General features: G+C 44.6%; 1 protein-coding gene across 3 annotated transcripts in view; it reads left to right on the top strand.

Moving 5' to 3' along the window:
• FGF18 (fibroblast growth factor 18) overlaps positions 1-16,467 on the top strand; it is a 70,581-nt gene that overhangs the window by 17,574 nt on the left and 36,540 nt on the right. For 2 of the 3 annotated variants that reach the window (XM_068698402.1, XM_068698401.1), the window contains exons 3-4: positions 1,445-1,582; positions 8,291-8,471. In XM_068698402.1, coding sequence (XP_068554503.1) covers positions 1,445-1,582; positions 8,291-8,471 — 319 coding nt within the window. The remainder of the gene's footprint in view (positions 1-1,444; positions 1,583-8,290; positions 8,472-16,467) is intronic. The other variant, XM_068698403.1, reaches the window with a different exon arrangement.

The raw sequence follows: 16,467 nt of genomic DNA, 5'->3' as shown, positions 1-16,467 counted from the left end.
ATCCTGAAGAAGAAGAAAAAATTACAACTGGAGAAAAATAAAAAGTTAAGGTCTGAATTGTGTTTGCAGAGAATCTAGTTAGGGTAAAAGACAGTGTCCTGTGGGTAGCCATGTGGTTGAGATGCATGGGAATGGTTTGCTTCGGTTAATGGAGGTAATGGGAACTGATCCCATGGGGAAGGAGGTTCCTTATGGTCCTGGTAGCTCAGTGAGCAGGAAGCTCAGTCTTGGTCCCTTTGGCACTGCCATGTCGTGGCACAACGCAGGCTATTGTGGAGGGAAGAGTGGATGCTGCAGGGGTGGGCTTGTCCTTGCATATGGTTGAGCTTCTGCTTTTGGTAATGTATTAACAATGTCACTCGCATTGCAGGTAGTGACCTGGTTTTGAACCAGTGAGAACAGGCAGATGGAGGGATGTGGAGGATGCTGCTGGTGGTGCATGTCTGATAGAACTGCACTGCAGCAAAACTTGGGTGCTGAGCTTTGCTCCGGTGGCAGCGCTGGCTGGAGAGGCCTGGTCCTGCAAGCCTTCCCACCCCTTTCCTTTCCTGGTTTTACACAGCGTGGCTGTTTCTTTACATCATTAATCAAGGCTGAAACCCTGTTCTTCCCCAGCCTGAACCATTTCCCTGGGTGGAACGAGTTTAAAATGTCACCATCTAGCAAATGGTGCGTTTTCACAGTCCTGGCTGAGATTCAGCCCATCATCAAAAGGAGAAGCTTGGTTTTCTCGAAGGCATCATCGTCTTTCTCTAGAAAGCAGCCAAGTACTCAGTGATAGGCCATAAAACATTTGCTTCCTCAGGCCTTCTCAGGTTCCAGTTTTTTGGCACTTCCTCGTGGTTTTGTGCCGCACTCAGCAATACTGCCGTCCGTCATCGGGTCGATGGGCACTTTGCTTTCAGACGGGCAGAGGATGCGGAGGGGGGCAGCCGGGCGGTTTGGCCGAGCCATGGCTGTCTCCCTTAGGAGCAGCATGGCTTGGAGGGACGAAAGTTCAAGGAGTTTTAACACACAGCCTCTCCCAGTGTGGCAGGCAGCTCTCTGGAGACAGCAAGGCTAAAACTGCAGAGCAGCTTTTGGACCCGTGTATGTGGCACCCTGCATGTCCCCCCTGCCAGGCCCAACCGTTCTCCTCATGTTGTAGCCAGAGCCTGGGGGGGGGGGCAGGAATAGAAAGGTGGAGGGGACCCATGTGCATGGCAGGTGGCTGCCACAAACCACCAACACAATGCAGCTGTGAAAATGGCCAGGGTAGGCCAGGCGTGTGCAGTGGAGAGGCCTGTGACCACGCTGGATGGTGGCAAGAGCGCGGTGCTGAGCTCCAGCCCCTGCTGCGGGCGGGAGCTGCTCTGGGGTGGGGGCTGGCGTGGGGAGTGGGCATGGGGCGGTCGGCGAGGAGAGCGGGCGAACACGGCCGTACTTGGCTTTCTTCCTTCCCCAGCATGGCGAAATGAAGGCTGGGAGGAGAGCGGAGAAAGGGAGCAGCCTGAATGCATCACAAGGAGAAGCGCAAGGGGGAAAAGTGTTGTTCAAGCTCAAGGACGCTGTTGGTACAAGAATAAATAGACGTAAACTGGACGTAAGTACACAAGTTAGAGAATTTATGACATAGAGCATTAGCAAAGTCTGGTCCTAAAACAGCCTTATAAGGAAACAACCCCCCCAAAAATGGTTTATAACTCAATTTGTGAATGGGCTATGCAGTAATGTGGCTCTTGTGAATTGAGATTATTTGGCATTTGTGTTTTACATAGGACATTCATGTTTTCACCAAAGAACAACAACAACCCCCTCCCCCCAAAACAAAACAACAACAACAAAAAAGTCAAATACTTTGTGAGCATCATGGGTCTTTTGTGGAGTCTGGGAGCCTTGTGTCTGTGTTGTTTGAATAACCAATTTCTTGGTGCACCATGCTGCCCTTACTTACAGCATCCTGTAGGGTACATGGGCATCGTTCAAGGTGACATCTTCCAGCACTGAGAGTGACTTAGCTTTTTTGGAGATTTATTTTTCAAGGAAAAGTTACTGTTCTGTGAATAGCAGAAGGAAGTCACTTTGTAAAACAACAATGAAACAAAAATCTAAATTATTGTGTTATTGTGAAAGGTTTACATAACATTTGTGCCATCCTGGCAGTGTTGCGTCATAGCCTCTCTCCTGTTGGATGCACAGAGATTTGCTCTGAAGCGCTCTCTCCCTTTGCTTAGGGTTCCTGCATGGGGCACTTTGTTAGATTAATTTCCAAAAAAGCACAAAAGTGAGTACCTCAAAGCAGTCCACATCCATGTATGTCTTGCTTTGAACTGGGCTGTATAATGTGAATGTAACAACATTCTGGCTGTGGATTGACTTTGCAGTTAAGAATAAGAAAAAGCAGCAAATAAGGAATGCATTATGTTTCACTGTATGTCAAAGAATGACTGTCATGGTGAGCTAGCAAATCTCGTAATTGGCATAGAGGAATTTTGCCAAAGTCATGGAAGCAAAGCGGTTTGTTACTTGCCTTTGCAGACTTGAGAGAGATCTGTCTTGGATATCCTCTTGTTGACCTTATTAAGTTAACTTTCATGTGTTTAGAAGGTCATGGAGAAAATCATTAATATTAGGTTGATTTGATGGCTGAAAGGTAATAAGTATTTCCTGCTTATCAGATTGGGTTTTGAAAGGACTTTGAGTTGCTTGATTTGTTTATCTTTTGAAATCAGTAAGGCCCTCAGTGAGAGGGATTTTGTATTTCTAGTTCAGTTTGGGGAATGACATATGGTTTGCTCTCTGATGAGGCTTGGAGACTCTGTATGATAAAAAGCAAAAAATCAGGAAATTCTGAAGTCCAGCTCCCAGCTAATTTGGCCATGCTGTGGGCCTTGGACATCTAATGCTGTAACGCTTCATGACATGAACAATAACATATTAACATTCCCTTTTACCGGAAAGCTAAAAATAGAAAATGAGGAGTGTGCAGAGGTTGGTTGAATGGAAAGCCAAATCCCGTAAACATGGTTTGGCACTGTAAGGATTTCATTGACCTTGGTGGGGCTTTGATTGCTTGCAGTTCAAAACAACGTGGTGGTGTTTTCGGAATTGTGGCATGAGCTTGTGTAGGACTAACATCACGGTGCTGCTGTCAGAGGCTTTTGTGATTCTTGACTGTTTCTTGGATTACTTAATGCTGAAACCCTAGGCAGCATCAGCAAAATTGTCTTTCCCTGCCCTCCATCTGGGATTTAACAAATATGATAGTCATTCTTTAAGCTGATGGATCGTTGTAAAGTTATTTCAAATGAAATCCAGTCATTGTTTGAAAGCCGTTCCACAAAAAAGCACTGAAAATTTCCCACTGTAGTCTGTCAGAAGACGAATTAGACGTTACTTCTAGTTTCTGTGACTGTTTGAGTAGGAGTTAAGACTAAACGGACCTACCTTGAATGCTTGGGTAAGTAAAACAGAAAGCAAAGAGAAGGGAGAGCTGCTTATTTTCAGAAGTGAACATATTTCTGGTGAGGCATTTTAGATGCATCAGTTGCTTGAGGTGATTTTTTTTTCCCCAAAAGGACTGCTATTTATTCCCTTGCATAAACTTCTATATTGCAAACTGTATTTCTGGTATGCTGTTGTAGCTGTGTATTATTGCTGAAAAATGTGGTGATAAATAAATGGATGAAGAACTGTTTGGAAAGGAAAATAAAGGAAGAATACAAATGAAAATGAATGTGATGCTGTTAGACTTTGCAGACTATAAGCAGCAGGCAGAGAACTAGATGGAGCTAAATGACGCCTGCTCTTCGGAGATGCTAAAATTGTCCTCCATAGGCAGTGAAGGTCCATACCAGTTGAATAGATTTGCAGAATAGACCACAATGCAATGCCAAATAGCAACAAAATGCTGGAGGAGATAAAGTAATGTAAGAAATCCTTTTCTGTTTTAAGAGAATGTAAGTCATGTTCCTGGTCTGGAGCTAGAAGATGCAATTAGCCGTTGATTTTGGAGAGCTGTCGTGATGAACTTTGGATCTGTAGGTTTGCTACTGCGGGCAGTAAGGATATTTTAGCAGTTCTGATCTGATGCTGCAAATTTACTTTCCTGCTGGCATGTAGCACTGCTGGGTGACCCCAGACGGCTCACATGCAGGTGCTTGGCCCAGGGCCTCATCTATGGTTTGTTGAAGCGAACGGAAAAGCAACGGTAATTTCCAGGGAGTTGGGTTATGTGCTTTTTGCAGGATCTGCAGTTACAAGGTGGTTAGTGTGGATGATCAGATTAAAAGGCAAAAGCGGTCATTTTGTGTGTAATGTTTTCTATGCAGTAATGACACATTAATGTTTTTTTTTTAAAAAAAAGATTTCATTTTGCTTTGGTGAATACAACTTAAAGCCCTAAAGTTTTAAAGTGTGGCTAGGACTTGAAGACATTATTCGTTTTTGTGTGGTTGTGATTCTAACAAAAATATATTTAGGGGTGAATGGACTTGGTTTTAGGTGACTTTCTTGAGTGAGTGCTGGCGATCAGTTACCGAAGGATGCATATGTTACTAATTTTTTTTTGAGATTTATGAAGGAGAGCCACTCTTATGGTATATATAAATGGACCTCCTTATCTCAGTAAAGTTAGCTGCTTGAGGGAGTACACTCTTTAGGGCAGGGATACTGTGAGAATGGATTGCAGCAATGATCAAATAGGTTTTATCTCATGAAATCAACACTGCATGAAATTTTATTTTAGAATATTGATACTCTTTGCTGTGGGCCAGATGCAGCCCAGGCTGGCACAGCTAATTCACTTTGGCTATGCTCCAGCAGAGCATCCTGTTTCAACAAAGTGATTAAGCATGTGCTTATCTTTAAGCACACAGCTAAATCCCAGTGATTCACTGCTTCTCTGCATCAGGACTTCTTGACCAGGGGGACAGGTCAGCCACAAGGAGAGAACTTGCATCTCCACCTTCCTTTTTCAGGATTTCTTCCCCTGCTTTAGAGCTAGGCCTGCTACTAGAGGGGCAGACTGGCACAGGCCTGGATGGCCCTGCTGGCCACTTCTGATCCCTGCCACTTCTGTCCCCGGCTGATCCCTGCCAGGCCACTTCTGTGCTTGGATGAGCTGCTGGGTGCTGGAGTTAAGCTGCATGCCCAGCCAGGCCTTCAGCTGGGGGGAGCCCTGTTCTGGGGAGAAATAGTTGACTTCATCCCACTGCATAAAAGCTTACCCTTCTTGAGCTGGGAGGAAGCGCTTTATTATCTGGTTGTCATGCAGTGCCATGCAGGACAGTTGTGAGAAACATGTTTGGAGCTGTTTGCAGCACAAGGTGGCTCCATGGATGGCCCAGAGGCCATGTGTGCACTTTGGCTACAGGCTGGGGCCTTCATGGTGCAAGTGCTTGAGCTCCAGGTGAATGCAGCTCATCTCCTCTAGTGAGAAACCTCTTAAGGAGGTTGCTTTGGCAAGTTAAAAATCTGTCTTTCACTGAAAGACCTTGTGTTTTATGTGGGGACTCGGTTGGACTGGTGACATGGGTACGGTCAGGGAGGATCAGGGTCAGGAAGCCTGGGCATGCCCCAGGGCTTCGTCCTTGTGAATTTGCGGGAAAGGGCTTAGGGACGAAAGCTGTTAGGTACGGATAGGAGACCAGACACAGCAAAGGAAAAGTGTGGGGATGCTGGTTCACCCTGAAGGTGTTTCAGTGCAAAGAGACAATTAAAACACGTTTTGGAAAATAGATCGCCTTTTCTATTTGAAGTTTCCAAGAAAGCAAAACAACCTTCCCTTCCCCCTACTTCAAATCCCACCTGTTTTGTTTTTTCCTAGAAAAAATGTGAAATTCATTAACATGTGGTGAAAGCAATGGAGCGACGTCATCTTGATTTAAAATCTGTTTTAAATCTTAGAATGGTGAAGCCAGAATCTTAACTGCAAATAGCCTTGCTTTTGTGGGTACGAGGCAGACTGTTGACATTATTTGAACATCTCTATTTTTAGTAGGTCAGCATCCTTTGTAACAATATTATTTGAAAAGAAAGCAAGAAGAAATGTAGGAAGAAAAAAAATTAATATTATTCATGTTAAAAGCCAAATCCTGCTTGCTTTGCTCAAAGGGTAGCTCTGGTGACCCTGGAGAGGGAAGCGAGCAGAGCTTGGCTCAAGCAAAGGCTCAGCTCTGCTAGCCTCATGCCATGTCCTCTTGGCAGGTGCAAGGGCTAGGCGTGCTCTTGCTTTTTGCTGTGCTATTTGCTGGGAGTGGGAAATGTTGCTACTATTACTTGTGTGATTCTTGCCCATCACTTCTGTCATCCTGCTGACTGTCTGTTTAGACACAGCATCACCTTGAATCTTCGCTCTGCAGCGTGTGTCCAGCTCCTGCAGTCTCCTTTTGACTTCTGACAGTAAAATAAGAGAGTTAAATAGGTTTATCTCCTAGGACTTGGGATTCAAATAGCATAAACGCAGCATTTAATAAGGGCAGCAAAGGCAATTCTGTAACATCCCTGTGAACCTCATTGCTGTTGCCACCGTGTTGAATATAATGTTTTTGTTTGTGTTGCTTAGTGAAGGTCTGGTGCTAAGCAGCACTGCCAGCCTGAAGTTTTCCTCCTGCTGCTGATCTGTGTGTCTAGTTGATAATTGGAAAAGCTAAAAAGTTTTTGAGGTTTTGACTTTTAGTGAGTATTTGGTTATTTGGCTTCAAAGTACTTGCTGATATGAGACTACAGATGTAGGAGGCTTAAGAGGGTCTATATTCTGTGCTTTGACCACTTGCTCTTATGTGTTTTAGCCCAGAATGGACCTTTACAAGGACTTATTGACCCCTTTTTCATTTTCATCGTGAGCTCCATCCACCCACTAATATATCAGAACATTGCTGCTTTCAGGCTAGAAGGACAAGCGTGCTGTAGTTGGAATGCGTTAGGAGGGGAAGTAGTAAGTCCTGCTAGGAACAAGTGTCATTCCTTTGCCAGCCCCAAACCTAGGTATTCCCGTGTGATTCTTCTTGTGGATTTCATCTCTTACGTGCAAGTGGTACAAAGCATTAGAACTCATCAACAATGAGTAAGCTTTGAACATTATTTGTCACAGTCAAATTAAAAATTGCCTGTTGTGTGGTAGTGTTCTTGTGTGCTTCTCAATAACATTTTGTTGCTTTTGGTTTCTGAATTATTTATTATACTGTGAAGGGAGTCTGTCAACAAAATATTGTCTGTTTGTTGGATTTGTATGGGCAGTATGGTCACAGTGGTACAAAAGCTCTCAGGGCAGATCATGGAGTGATTTCTGGTCTTTTGTATTGTTTGGGTGTGAAGTGCTTTTGGGTGTGTGCTGCTGAACCTCCCAGTCGGGAGGGCCTTCTTGAGAGCATCTTGGTTGCCTGGTCCTCTGACCTTGGGCAAGCTGGGATGACTCTAAAGCAAAAGCAGGAATCCTGTTTCAGTGTTTCTTGGGAACCGTAAGTTGAGATTGGAAACAATATCTCCAGAGAAGGGCAGATATCGCTGAGAAAGTTTCTTGTAATATTTTATGGTTGTAGTTAACTAAGGTTAATTTAATCTATTGGCCAGAAAAAACACAGGAAGAGGCGCAAGTGCCCAGAACCCCGCTGGTAATGACCTCTCTGCTGGACGTGTCAGTTGTGCTCTTGCTGGTCCAAATGATCTCTCCCTGACTTGGAGTGGACAAAGATGCAGCAAATGACCTTCAGCAGTGATCAGGCTTCACTAAAGCAAAGCTGGAAACAAACATGCTGAAGAGGGCCCACAAACAAATGGCACTTTTATCATACTAGATTTTATGCCTGTGTGTAGCTAGAGTCCAGTCTACTAACATCAGCATAAATAGGTTTTTCCCTTGACTTCTTCCCTGCCATTAATCCATGCAGCTGCTGAAGGTGAAGCACAAATTTTCTGAAATGGAATTGTCAGTCCCCTTTCTCCCATACATGTCTGCGTAACTTGGTAGAGTCTATGCATATGCAAAAGCGAGCCTAAATTATGGTCAGTGTGGCTGACCAGGATTAAATCAAAGCAAGACCGAGCAGAAGTTTTTACTCAGAAAACCCCCCACAGTTTGATTGTAAAAATCCAGGTTTGGTTTACTGTCTAGAGCCAGCTCTGGATAGAATTACATTTTGAGTGCCTGATACCACGGCCTCGACTGTCAAGTGAAGGCCAGCCAAATCTAAGTTGTCTTGCGCCATGTGCCCTTTGGCAGGTTGATGTGTAATCTTTCTATCCAAGATGCTTATTTTGTTTCATAGTTTATTCTGTTCTCTTTCTCCCCCACCCTCCTTCCCGCTTTCAGATGTTTGTTGCCGAGGAGAATGTAGATTTTCGGATACACGTGGAGAACCAAACGCGAGCAAGGGACGATGTGAGCAGGAAGCAGCTCCGGCTCTATCAGCTCTACAGCAGGACAAGCGGGAAACACATCCAAGTGCTGGGCAGGAGGATCAGTGCCAAAGGAGAAGATGGAGATAAATATGGTAAGAATATTTACTGGGATCCCCCAGACTCCAGTTCAAAAGCTTGAATTCACTATGTTGGCCTGAGAACCTTATGGGAGAAAAATGAGAAGAGCAATAAAATGCAGAGGATCACAGGGAAAAAAAAAAAAAAAAGAAAGAAAAAGAAACTTTTCAGATTAAGAGCATGGAATTTGCAGTGCTAGAGCAGGCTGTCAGCTCACTGCCCAGCTGTGGGCAGCTCCCACAGTACCGTAATGCCCCAGTTTATGAGTGCATGATGGTGCTTGAAGACAAAATTAATTTTTCTGCCTATCAGATGAGCTTACAGTTTGCCTGGTGTAATTCGTAAATGATACTGAGGTTGGTGACTTGGAATGTTTTTTTCCAATGAACTCGGGCCCTGGGCTTAGCAACTTGGGAGCTGTGGTTATGACCTGGGCTTGAGTTTGGATGAATCCCATTGCATGAGTGAAGCATCCTCTCATCTTTCTGGGTGTGTGTGTTTGCTTTGAGCTGAAATTAAGCAGACTTTTGAGCTTTGAGTGCTTAAGTTGAATTTTGGGGCACGTAGATCCTGCAGAAATGCAATTAACTTGCACAGGCTAGCAGTATGTTCAACTATTTTTGTCTTGATTTGCACATAAGCATTATGATAGAAATGCCTCCAGGAGAGTGTACTATGCAAAAAAAACTCTCTAATGCTGGTACATTTGGAGATGGCTTTGGCAGAGGTATTTTGCTCTAGTTGTTTTAGGCCTGAATGACTGTTGTTGGAAGGGTTTCAGGGCTGTTTTGAGAAATGGTCCTTTTTCTCTTACGGACATACAGTCCGTATGTGTCACTGCAGATGTTGTTCGTATGTGTTGGCCGGCATGCACGTGTCACGTGAGGTTGACTTCATGTGCCGTGCTGGTGAGGTGGAAATGGGGTACGATGAAGGGCAGGACAAAATATGGGAATTGTTATTCCCTCAGGGAACTTTGGACAGGATGACATACGGTCCGTGCCTGTCAGCGGGGCAGCTACTGCCACGCCAACATGTGCAGAGCTGTGCCACTGGAGGTGTCAGCTAGAAAGTGCCTGACTGCTGTGAAATGAGCCCCCAGAGCTGTTGTGCAAACTCACCCAGTCTCAGGAAAAGCTCTGCCCTGAGGGATTTTCAACCTTGTCTTTTGTCATTCCAAAATTTTCAGAGAAAACAGGAGTGGAAAGTGCCACTCAGCTGCTAATTATTGTGTCATGTTATTACATTCATTCTCTTAAGGTTTGATATGTAAACTAGTCGCTGTGTGCTAGCTGCTGGCTTCCCAGGAAGCGCTCCTGCCCGCGGTGAATGTCAGGTAACGTGATGCAGTTTGCTTCTCCGTGAAAGAAGGCAGCATTTACAGTGGGGTGCAGCAGGGAAGTGTGCCCGTGAGCAGCTGACAAGTGCTAATTTATGTGTCAAAGCCCATCTTGTCCCCTTCATACATATGCAATCATGTCTGAACAACAAATCCTAGCGCAGGGGAGTGCTCGTGACCAGTGGAGAAGCCGCACAATTGTAGAGCCTTACATTTCCAGTCTGAAGAGCTCCTTGGCGTGCACATTGCTGCTCGCCACCAAATCCTCTCTGCTCCTGGTTGCTGGCATCCTTCTAAAAACCCGATGTGTGCTGACTGACCGCTGAGGCCATTTGCTAACACCCCTGCCTGCTCCCTCCCCCTCTCCCACTAATAAAACTCCTTGATGTGTCAAGCTGCAAAGCCTCCCCATTTCTAGCCATGCTGAAAGGTTATGGAAATCTGTTCATCATCTTGCTTGGCACAGGAACACTTAGAGCATGATAATCGGGGAGACAGTGAGGTGGGGCATGGAGGTCCAGGATGTGACCATGCAGAGCTCCTAGCTGTGATAATGAAGGGGGGAGAGATGTCGGAGTTACTGAAGTGAGAACCATCTGTGTTACAGCCAAAACTGGATACAAAGGCAATGACACAGGATTCATTATGTGCTGGGAACCCCTCCCCCAGAGGCATTATTATGGAGTAACCTTTGATCAAGACCAGAGAGAGGCTTAAACCAGGTCTGGGGATCTGAACAGTTGCGAACTTTTGATCCAAATCTGTGTAGCTGGTCAGAACAGCCTCTGTAGGAGGACACCTTTCCTCTTAAGCAGCAGATGGCTGTTTTTCCTACTGCCCTTTTTCTCTTCTTTCTTCCTTTCCTGCCTTTAAGTTGGCACAGTGAGTCAGAGCTAGGCTTAGCATTTGGGAGTGCCCAGTTCCCACTCCTTTTCTTGGCTGCGCTGCCCTTGCAGGCAATGCAGTCTCCCGCAGCTTTTCCCCTGTCTTAACCCTGTCCCCACGGAAAGGCGAGATCATGGTGGAGGTGATGTGAATTGATGTTGGAAGGATTACAGAGACTAAGTGTCAGCCTGGGGAAGGCTTTGAGAGGACGAGCAGGAGCCAACATCTGAGAAAAAGCAACAGATGTGGGAAAAGGTGCCTGTGGAGGTGGAACGTGAGCTGGCTCCAGCCCTGAGTTCTCCTGCCTACTCCTTCCTGAGCCGCGTTACAAACCCAGGCAGGGCTATCTCGAAACGCCTGTGCTGGGCTCCAGCTTTGCAGTCGTGGGGGACAGTTGTATCCTCCTGGGCACAAGCACAGGCAATGCAGAAAGGTGCCAAACTGGAAAGCTGTGAGATGCAAGTGTTACCGAGCATGCTTCCAGCTCCAAGTCTCACTGCTGCAGGGCCCAGGCTGTGAGCAGGAGGCTCAGCAGAGGTTAGGGGATGGAGCATGTTAAGAGTCTCTGCACTGGGGGCAAGATGCTGTTTTCTTGGCTTTTCAAAGTGATGCTGTGTCCTTCCAAGAACTCAGCCCAATTAAGAGAAGCTAATATTAAACAAGGGCAGTGCAGACTCGGGCTTAGTGTGGGAAGTACTGCTGAGAGAGAGAGCATGGCTATGGTCCATAGTGCTCATCGTGAACAATAAGCACTAGCCAGGTTAAAGGATGGGGAGCTAATAACATTTTAGCACCTTTCTCCTCCCATACATTCACAACTGGATAAAGAACAGTGTGTCCAAGTGAAGAGATGCCTTTTATTTTTTTGCACATACAGAGCTTCCAAATGGCTGGCGTGTGAGGGTTATTCTGCCTTTGAAGGAGAGTTGGTTAGTTTTATTGCAAGGTTTTATTGACTTCTGTAAAACTTCTCACCTCTTGGTTGAAGAGAATGCCCAGAAAAGAGGGGAAGTGACAAATCTCAGGCAGTGAATTGCTCGTTTCCAGGCAGCCATCACAAGCACAGCAAAATGACTGAGCAGTCGTGGCTCAGCGAGAGAGCATTCTGCAGGCCCAGGAGAAGTCCAACGGGAGGAAGCCCCCCTGAATGTTTTATCTGGGCCCGTGTGTCCCATGTGCAAGGAAAAATGCAACTCTGTAATGCATAGTTTTACTGGCATAATAATTCTGGTATGTGATGTTTGGCTTGTGCATTGTTCAGGGCCAAGATCTGGCCCCATGTGTGGAATTATTAAATGGCAAATTAAGTCAGTTAATAGAATTAATTGAGTCGATGTAATCCTTTTAATCAGATGGATTTGATCCCTTCTCAGATGAATTAGAATCCATTAACAGATAAGTCAATTATTGGACTAAATTAAATCTAATAATAATGCCTGCTGCTCACAGCTACACTAATTAATCTAAATACACTTACCTATCTCCCAAGGTTGTTTTCTTTTAAGGCTTAATTGATGTTCCTAAAGTGCTCTGAGATCTTTAGATAACAGACGGATCTATGTGAGCAAAATATTATCTCTTAACAGACTATAAACTAATTAAATGACTGATCTATTTACAGATTGCATTTTTACTTTAATCTCCTCAACCTATTCAGAAGAGTTTGCACTGGCCCAGAAAAACAATATTCCTGTTATAAGCTTATTATTACTTTACAGGTTCCTAAGTGGTCCTTTCATTCAGAAAATGAAAGGGGGAAGGAGAAAAAACAACCATTAAAGTGCTGACAAAAAAAGAAAAGGACCTGGAACCTTTATATTCTACCTCCGATAAATGGTACAGATAGGGAAGAGAGGGATCAGTGACCTGAAACCTTAGATCCTTTCATTTATTTTCATTTCACAAAAGGCAGAAGACATTCTATCCTGTTTGTTCACTATCTTTGTATCCGGTGCAGTTGGTGAGACAGAGCTCTCTTGGTTGGGTGAAGGCATTTTTTGCCTCATTTGTATTTCACAGCCATGTAATTTTTGTTTTAAAGTGTCTGCTGTTGTCCTGAGGGGCAATGTGAAGTGACAGACGTGAGGGGGATGTGAGGGGTGTTTGTGCTCACCCTTTCTTTTAGTTAACTTTTATTTAGGGCAAATACTTGGCTATCCTTAAGGTGAGGGCACGGTGTACATAGACGGGTTATTAGCTAGTGTGCTACAGGTTATCACCCACTGCTATTTTGTCCATTGGCCTGGTCTTTTCCAGTTAAAAATAAATAAATAAAATCTTCTCATTTATGGGAGGCTTTGTCTGAAGATGCCCCACACAAGGGACACAGCACGCAGGTACGGTCTCTCTCATCCCCGGCATCCCATCGGCTCCTGGTGTTTTTGGCTGCTGGATGGACTGACCCCAAGCCAGTGAGGTGCTCTCAAGGACTCCCTCTGGGCACAGGGGCTTTTAGTTCAGGATTCAACAAAATGCGTGGGAAGTCCACGGAGTTGGACTGGCATCAGGTGGACCAAGAAGGGAAGCAAAAGCATTGTGCGTGCACGATGAACCTTCATGTATCACAGGTGGCGTACACATCACTGCACCCTGTACTTTCTTTTTTGGTGCGCAGATCTCGAGCTCTGAAGGCTGCAACCAGCATCCTCATGTGTGCAGGGGAAGCACAGAGCTTGGGGAGATGGGTTATCCTCCCTGGGGCTGTCCCGGGCTGGGTGATGTGCCCTGCAGCTGGCAGTCCTGCCGGTTGTTCTGCTGCAGCTTCCCAGAGATGCCAGTGGACAAGCCCATGGAGAGCGCATTACAGCTGTCTAGACATCAGCCACACTCCATCCCGCCAGAGATTTCATTTGTGGTAGAAGTGGGCTCTGTTCCATGAGGAGGTGTAATATGTGCGGAAAATATTATTATAGCAAAATAGCCTCCTTTAATTGACTCGAAATTTTGCAGGATTCCTTCCTAGGTTTGGGTAATCCTGCGCTCTCCAGAATTAATGAGCTGACATAGCACTTCTTTGGGTTTGGCAGCCTGACAGCTAATTTAGAACTCCCTAAACTCATTTCATTAATGACTCCCATTTGTTCTATCTCAAAGCCTGGAAACAAATGCAAAATACCAGTGCCATTGTCCCATCTTTAGCAAGTCATTCTTTCCCCTCAGTATTTCTGGCACCTTAACAGCAAGCTGCCTTGGGAAAACTGATTAACCCTTTCCCTTCCTAGAATAGTTAAAATCAATTTTGATCCCCCTGGGAAGATCGGGATGGAAAACTAGACTCATGGCTGGAAGGCACAGAATTAACCTGCAAGGAAGATGGGAGATGTAGCCCAAGCAGTGGCTGAGGCTAGTTAATAGCCGTATTTCCACAAGCTCGGCATTCAGAAACCTGCTTTTCTTCCCAGGAGCCAGGTATGTGGAAAAGGGCCTGTCTGGCCCAGTGTAGATGAGCCAGATAGCCTGAATGCACTGTGATTTGCCTTGTAATTTATTCAGCTGAAACATCAGGATGGCTGTTTCCTATTTAAACTACGTATTGCTGCCTCCAGTCTCTTCCCATTACAGTTTTGACATGACAACAAGACAAATAATTTTTTTAAAAGACCTTTTATCTTCTAAACCATTTATTTTCACTTACTTAGCCCGGGGGCAGAGCTGACCTCAGCGTAAGCGATGATCATTCACCATGGCAGCTGTACAGTCATATGGGTCCTGGTGATTGGCCTAAGCCCGAGAAGCCTTCGCTGTCCAGCTGCTGTGTTGTGTCTCGTTTTTTTCCTCTTGCCCAACATCCCCTGATTGCTTTTTTTTTTTTTTTTTTTTCTCCCTTAAAATGTCTCCCCTCCTCATCTGGGTGGTGCAGTCAGCCAGTGGCAAAGTTCTCCTTTGAAAGCAGGCGCAGGGACGCGGGGAGCGAGGGGCGGCGGGATGAATTGAAGCATTGCAGCCGACTCGCGGCTTTGTTGAGCCACGAACAGTGGGGCTGGAGCTGGACCTCCCAGGCTTCCCCGTGCGGCGAGGAGGCTCAGTTGCCGTCACCTTAGAGTTGACTCTGAAAGGTTCAGCAGCCATGCGAATATGTTGTAATCGTCTTATACGAACCATCTGTACGTTTCAGACTTTTTTTTTTTGCTCTATTCTGTGTCTGTGCCAGAAAGCTCTCCTTAGGCAAGATGAAAAGTTTTTTTTGGGGGAAAAAAATAGAAACCTTTTGCTTTTTGATTTATGACAAGCCTATTTCAAACAATGTACGTTTTTGCTGGTTTCTTAAACTTTTGTTTTTGATAGCTGCTACCCCAAACTCCCACTGTGGCCTGTTTCACACCTGAAGTTCAGCTGCCTCTGCAGTCTCTGTTTGGTGTAAGTACCTGTCGTAGCCCTTACAGCAGAAGCTGCTGTTTGTTTTTCCTCTGACACAAAAATGATCTTTAATTTCCCGACTTTTGGGCCTTGAGTTGTCTTAAAGAGCCTTTACTTTCAGGGAAAAAAAGAGTCACTTTTTAGTTCTGTCTGTACTTAAAGCCCCTATAATCACTGCTTGGTGTTTGAAAAACCTAGTCCTGTCTGACAGTAAATGTTAGGTGCCCAGAAATAATGAAGAGAAGTAATATAGAGGTCTGCTGATAATTTGTCATTTTTAATTTCTGTGCAGAGTGGAAAGTGAGCTACAAAATGAAAAATCTTTATTTTCATGCAAGTCGTAAAAGAGTTTTTGTTAACAGTTTGTGTATATAATTCTATGCTGTGATTTAAGTGTTCCCATTAGAAATGCAGAATAGGAAATAGGATCCCATCTGTGAGCAATTTAAGAGGAAGTGAGACAATGGAGTCGATTGCTGCTTCAGTTTAGATAATCAATACAAATATTATTAGTATAGTGATTTATCTTCCTAGGCACTTTATGAAAATGTGAATGCCCAGACCCTGAAGACAGGTCAATATGATATTATCTGTTCCTGCCTTGCTGTGATTACGTTTTTTCCCATGAAGCTTGAGCAGCTGCTTTGCTAAATGCTCTTCACTGTGATGAAATAACACAAAAACAAAGTTGGGGCTTCCCTTTCTCTTTAGCAATTCTAAACAGGCACTAGGCATATTCATGCAAAAATTACTTCTATCCAAAATTTATACATTGGGACTTCATGTTGTTATAGGGAGATAAAGTTCTAGAAGATGTTTGCATAATTTTAAATATTTCTAGGCCATGACTGATTGTACACAAAAGTGCTGACAGAACTTGTCTTGAGTTGATTTTAGTTGTTTTATTTTAATGTCTGTTATCAAGCACTGTATTGTGGTTTCTGAGGTTTTCCAGTATCTAAGCATCCAGACAATCGTGAATTCAAGTTGGTTATTGGGACACAATTAAGAGTACCCAGAGAATAGGCTAGTCACTGCAATGTTTCTGAAGGGCTTTTTAAATTGCTTTTACTTTGCAGGGAGGAGGAAAACCTTGTAAAATAAAAATAAATTGACTTCTAGTAATTTTTGGCTTCTGTGTAGATGACTGTGTGAGTTGTCAAGAGGCCGGTGAGATTTGTCCTTTGTAAGAAACGTTTGGGGGAAACGAATAATGGTGATAACCTTCATGCCTATTTAAACAGAGGATGGGAAATTGAAAACTTGGAGCGTGAAGAGCACAGTTCTGCTTTTGAAGATAAGATGGTGTGTCACTAGAGTGCAGTTTGCAGACTGATATTCAGCAGCTTGCTTTGCCGGAGACTTAATATCAGTGGTGGCAGCAGTGTTCCTCAGCTGGAGAACCTCCACCACTGCGTTCTGACCAGGTT

This window comes from Anas acuta, chromosome 14 (assembly GCF_963932015.1).
Source record: "Anas acuta chromosome 14, bAnaAcu1.1, whole genome shotgun sequence".
Taxonomy (NCBI): Eukaryota; Metazoa; Chordata; class Aves; order Anseriformes; family Anatidae; genus Anas; species Anas acuta.
This window is presented reverse-complemented; position numbering and strand designations above follow the sequence as displayed.